At 58.1% G+C, this 5,748-nt stretch overlaps 2 protein-coding genes and 1 pseudogene across 2 annotated transcripts, besides 2 other annotated features; all 3 read left to right on the top strand.

The window, feature by feature from the left end:
* Positions 1-5,748: a sequence feature (areas not merged during assembly with more than two copies in the genome that could not be assigned to a particular haplotype).
* Tc00.1047053503889.5 (uncharacterized protein) lies at positions 1,448-2,239 on the top strand (the record flags this gene model as incomplete). The annotated part of the gene is made up of 1 exon (XM_799262.1): positions 1,448-2,239. The coding sequence occupies one exon, from the start codon at positions 1,448-1,450 to the stop codon at positions 2,237-2,239; it is 792 nt and encodes a 263-aa protein (XP_804355.1).
* Tc00.1047053503889.10 (mucin TcMUCII, putative) lies at positions 3,242-3,901 on the top strand (the record flags this gene model as incomplete). The annotated part of the gene is made up of 1 exon (XM_799261.1): positions 3,242-3,901. The coding sequence occupies one exon, from the start codon at positions 3,242-3,244 to the stop codon at positions 3,899-3,901; it is 660 nt and encodes a 219-aa protein (XP_804354.1).
* Positions 3,719-3,788: a microsatellite.
* On the top strand, positions 4,444-5,148 carry Tc00.1047053503889.20 (annotated as a pseudogene).

Raw genomic sequence — 5,748 nt, 5'->3', positions numbered from 1 at the left:
TCCGTCGCATCGTCTGAATCCCACTTGCTGCGATCCCCACTGCCGTCTGCACACTTCGTGCTTGCGTGCCCCCTGGTGGCCGGGATGTGGTTTGGCCCTTCGCGCTGTATGCGCTTGAATTGTCCTTTCGCGACTCTTCGCTTGTCTTGGCCCCTGGCCCCGGCGGTGTATTGAATGCGTTGCTGCGCCATCTTGTACCCGCAGCCCGCTGCTCGCTCAGAACGATGAGTGGCACCTCCCTTGCTGACGGCAGCCTGCGAAGTTCCCGGGAAACGGGGGACACTACTCGCATCCGCAGACACGGGAAGAACGCATGCCGCACGGAGAGTTGTCGGCCCCTCCCGCTGCTCTCTGTCCTGCTAGGGGTGAGCGAGGGACTGGTCCACCGCCGCCTGTCAGCGCTGCTGGCACGCCACCGCCGTCAGCCTCGATTAACGCCACGACGCACGGTCTCCGACGTGGTGACGCCTGTCCGTGACGAAACGGCACGAGGGCTGAGCGAGCGCATCGCCGTGGAGTGTGGGCGTCGCAGGGGCGGCGTCCCGCGCTGCACCCTCACCGTCGCCGCTCTCTCGCAGTCCCGACCGGCATCTCGACTGCGTTCGACACCGTTGACGATGGGCGAGTGCTGGCTGCGCCCTGCGGCCTCCCGCGCCTGTGCTGTCGAGCCCAACACTGGTTGCGCAGCCACCTGGGAGGCGGCCGCGTTGGGGTGAGTGATCGCAAACAATATTTCCGACAGTAGCTCGCCTCAGCCGGGGCAGCCCACCGCAGCACGTGGACAACACTGGTACGAGGAACACTTCTTTTACGGGTGTGAGCTGCTGCCGTGCGTGGTGCATGGACTATTTGATTGTGTGGGGAGGTGCGTGGAGTGACGAATACTTCTGTTTGGCGTGTCGCGGTGTGTTGGAATGATGTTCGGAGAACATGTGAGGGGTGTTGTGTGCAGTTTGTGTGTCTTCTCTGGTGGAGCCGACATGTGTGCGGGGATTGTGGCATTGCTGGCTGACAGCTCCACGCCACTTTTCGGCATTCCTGGATGTGCTGAGGAATGACGGCTGGCGACCAGCGTGTTGGTGCTGCTGGTGGGAATAAGTGCGCTAGGAATTGGCCATTTTCTCTTTCCGTGCTGGAGCCGATGAACTGGCACGAGGGCACCGGCTGCAGGCTGCCTGCCAGCACGTGTGAGCAGCGGATCCATGCACACACAGACGCTCATCGCAAGAGCTTGTGCGATCACAGTGGCTTTTGTGGCGTGCTTTTGTGGTCGCCATCCCGTCGGAGAATGTGTGAAGCAAACGGCTGACTGCACACGAGGAAAATAAGTGCGTGCACTGTGCCGTGTTTCGGCGTCGATGGCAGAGCGGCAGGAGGCCCGTGCTGGCAACTGAGATGTTTGCGTGGCGAGGGATGTCGGTGTTGATTTTGGATTGTCGAGGGTGAAATGAATTTGCTGCTGCCCGTGTGTGTGGCCACTCCGGCGGAGGGCGGACACAAAAGGGAGGGATGCAGGCGCTGCGTGTGTGTGTGCAGGTGCCATGCAACAACGTCACAACAAACATGCTGCGACTCGGTGACCCTCACATCGCTGTGGTCCTCACGAACAGCCCGGGCACGGCCCGCATCGATGCACTTCGTGGACGGAGTGAGGCATCTTTTGAGGCGCAGCAGGGAGCAGGATGTGTTGACGCAGCCACGACGTGCATGGAGTGTCACGATGGCACAGCCGGCTGTGGCTGGTGGAATATTTGCTTCTCGGAGGCAACAGAGAGAGAGAGAGCTGCTGTTGGCGTTGTTGCTGTCTTTTGTGGCCTCCCATGCCGATTATCGTCTGTCCGCTGATCATGGGTGGTGTGCCTCCACTAGTGACGTCGTCTGCAGGCATTTCACAGCACCAGCGAAACGCACATCATGTCGCATGCTTTGGCTGTGGGTGTGGTGCCGTGAATGCAGCTGGCATTATTTTGCCCGACTCCTTTTCACTGCCTTGCGACAAATAGATGCGTCGCCGCCCGAGTCATTCGCTGCAGCTCCGTGTGTTGTGCTGCCGGCACAATACTCTCGTGTTGTCTGGCGCCTGGCTGACAGTCAAGCACCACTGCGCTGGGACATGCAGGGATGTGGACTGCCGCTCACGGTGTTGGGCACCGCTGTTTGGATGCGGCGGCCACACGAGCGGATGTATTGTGGCACAATCAAATGCGTGAAATACGCGGAATCACAGCGGCTGCAATAATATCGACGGTGTGGCACCACGGAGTATGTGAGGGGGTGATGCATGATGAATCAGAGTGGGCGGCATGCGAGGGAAGTGCACCGCGACGGAGCGTCGCCCCGCCCTCAGCCTGCAGGGGAATGTACGCCCACGAAATATATGGTCGAGGCACCACCAAACACACATGCCCTTCTGTGCAGCAATAAATAGGAGCGAAGGTGCGCTCTGGTGCGTGGGAGTCCACTCACATATTCTCATTTCCACCGCAATAAACGGTGAGGAATCAGGTGCCACAGCAACGAAGGAGGAAATAAAAACATCTATTGCGGCACTTTACCAGCGAAAAGCAGGAACAACACAAATTGAATTATTGGCTGCACCAACACAATAAAAATTCACAAGAGAAGGAAACAGTTGTGCACACTGCAGGAACCCCAACACGCGATGCAGGCATGAAGGTTTACCCTCCGCAAAAACAATAACAACATATGCAGGCATCTTCCACCCTCCAAAAAGAAACACAAGTAAATGGCTGCTTTATTCCATTCCTTGCGCTTGACTTTGCGTGTGCTGCTGCTGCTGCGGTGGTGGCTGCGCTTCCCGTGGACCAACAATCCACGTGGTGTGCGGGGATCTATTCTTTTTCATGGTTACTTTGCTTTTGTGTTGCTGTGTGCGCTGCACCTATTCTCTGTGTGCGTATCCTCCGTGAGGGGTGCAGACACGACGGACCGCTCTCGCCGTATGTACATGCGGTGGAGCCTTGTGTGCCGCTCCTGTTTGCTTCTCCCTCCTCCATCTGTGTGTTGGTGTTGCGGCAGGGCTGTGTGTGTGTGTTTGTTGCCGTGGATTGGAGTGTGTGCTGTGCGTGGTGTGCGGCGTACGGTGCATGCCTGGCTGCTGCCCTCTCCTTGTGTGTGTTTGCCCTCTGTGTGTGTCTGCCGCACCTCTCGTCTCCCCTGTTGCTCTCCATGTCCCTCACTGTGCAGATCAGCTCCACACCACTGAACGACCACACTCACGATGATGACGTGCCGTCTGCTGTGCGCCCTGTTGGTGCTCACCCTGTGCTGCTGCCCGTCCGTGTGCGCAACGGAGAATAGTGGAGATCCGAATAAGGACAGCCCCAGCGTATCGCCTGCTTCGCAACCGGGAGCAGGTGTTCTGGGGCAAGCAAATACTTCCACGACGCCAAGTTCAACACGTCTGGAAGTTACGTTACCGGGAACCGAAAATCAGAACAGTAGGGGAGAAGCATCAGACACGAGGAGTAATACCGGAAGAGGTAAAGGACCCGCTCCGCCAGGGAATTCAGTTCCAACAATTCCGGCCTTTGATACAGAACAGGGACAGGGTGGATCCGGTGGGTCAGGGAGTTCAGGTACGACGGCCGATACGGTACAGAAAAATGGTGACAACGATACGACAGACTCAACAAGTGGCAATAATTCATCCACAGACCAAACAAATACGAATGCCGGCGATCCGGCCGAGAAGAGCACGGCGACCACTACCACTACTACGACAACCACGACGACCACCACAACACAGGCGCCAACTACAACGACGATCCGCGCACCGTCACTTCTTCGCGAAAGCGACGGCAGCCTCAGCAGCTCTGCGTGGGTGTGTGCCCCGCTGCTGCTCGCCGTATCCGCGCTGGCGTACACCACTCTGGGCTGAAGAATTGTGTGCGGGCTGTGCGTGCCAGCACTCAACCGCGGGGAATTGTGTGCGTCCACTGTGGTCCGATGTGCTAAACAGGATAAAATAATGATTGTGTTTTGCCTCACTTGCTTCCGCTGCCCTGCTGTGTGCTCCTTGCCGCTCCCCGCATCCGTCACGTTGAACGCGCCCCAGACACACTCATGTGCATGGCACGCACACAACTGATTGCGTGGAGTCGCATTTGAGGATGGGTGCGTGCGCGCTGGAGCCATGCTGTGCAGCCCTTTGTTTTGTGTGTGTTTACATTTTAACTTCATTGCTGTTCGTTTACCTGTGTTTTGTTTCTAATTGTTTTGTGTGTTTTTCTGTTTGCTTGCTGCGGGGCGTTGTGTGTTTTTGCCCTTTCACTGCTTTTAACTGCCTCATGGTGTGTGTGCGCTGCCGCTGCTGGGCTGCTGCCATTTGTGACTGTGCGTGGTGTAGCGGCCGTGTCTCTCCTTTTGTTTTCTGTGCTTTTGCAGGCGGCTCCACAGCGTTGGGTGACTCCACTGTTTGTGATGATGACTGGCCGTGTGCTCTGCGTCCTGTTGGCTCCTGCAGTGATGTGCAACAGCTCGTGCGTGTTTTTGGCGGCTGCTGCGACGGCGTGTGTGTGCGGCCCGCTGGTGATGGCGCGGTGACTGCTGAGCACGCGCGGGCTGTGATGGCTGCGGAAGGAGGACCGTGGCCGGTGGCTCTGGACGAAAGGGGAACGTGAACTCTGAGGTTGACAGCAATCAGGAAGACGAGGAGGGTGGAGAAAACACGGCGGGTGAGGGTCCCAATCCCACCCCCGCAGGACCACTCACTGCTCCGACGAGGCAGGATCAATCCTGCAGCGACCCACTGCGAAGTAACAATTGCAATCCGTCCGGCACTGGCAGCGCCTCTGCCGCTCAGATGCGTGCAAATGGACCGGAGTCTTTGGGCGGAGGGCACGCTGGTGGCGGGAGGACCTCCCAGGGAAGTGAGGCTTCGGAAAAGCCGTCACGGGACAGTCACAGTGCCAGGGACGGCAAAGGAAACACCGCAAGACGATGAAGGAGGAGAACCCGGAGCGCAACACGAGGCCGACCAAACCACGAAAATGACTGTGATGACTTGTTGCGCAAAACAGCAGTGGAGCAGGAGGGTCACCAGCGAGATCGCAAGGTGCGCCACGACCCGATGGTGGCGAGAATGCTCATTATTATTTTTCCCTACTCTTACCGGCGCGTCTAGCTATACAATGCCATCTGGGTGCCGAGGAGGCGGTTGAGCAGCGGAAAGGGATTCCTGCTATGAAGCGACTGCCACTGAGAGAACTTTTTGTTGCGTGGATCTTCCTGAATGCCCCCCGTTGGCGCGCAGCGGAGGTGCCTGGGCATTCTAGAAGCAGTTGGCGAAAGGTTTCCTGCGTGTCAACTGGCGTGTCTGTGGAGTTTGGCTGATCCTGCAGTGGCGGAGACCGCTTCCTGGCACCACAGAGCGAGTAGCGGTGAGTGGCTTGGCGAATGGCACAACGCCACTTGTTGCTGGGCTGGGTAGCAAAGCATGTCAGCGGGTCCGTGTGCCATATGGGTGCGATTCCATTTTCCGTGTGTTGTCCGGTTGCCATGGTCTGCGTCGCATGCTGAGCCGCAGGCTCATTAGCATGCACTCCACAATGTCCGTAAAAAAACTGCCGGTGCACGGACCGGCCGGCACGCATCAGTGTCAAGAGACGCTGCCAGATCCGGTCCTTGTTGAGGGCCGCCAGGAGAGACTGGCTTTGTGTCGCCACAAGCGGGGTTTTTACGCCTGTGGTGGATCCGAGGGATAATCAGCCACTCCAGGGCCAGGAG

This window comes from Trypanosoma cruzi, genomic scaffold, assembly GCF_000209065.1.
Source record: "Trypanosoma cruzi strain CL Brener 1047053516005 genomic scaffold, whole genome shotgun sequence".
In the NCBI taxonomy this organism is placed as follows: domain Eukaryota; phylum Euglenozoa; class Kinetoplastea; order Trypanosomatida; family Trypanosomatidae; genus Trypanosoma; species Trypanosoma cruzi.
Note: the sequence above shows the minus strand (reverse complement) of the source record. Positions and strands in the feature narration are given on the sequence as shown.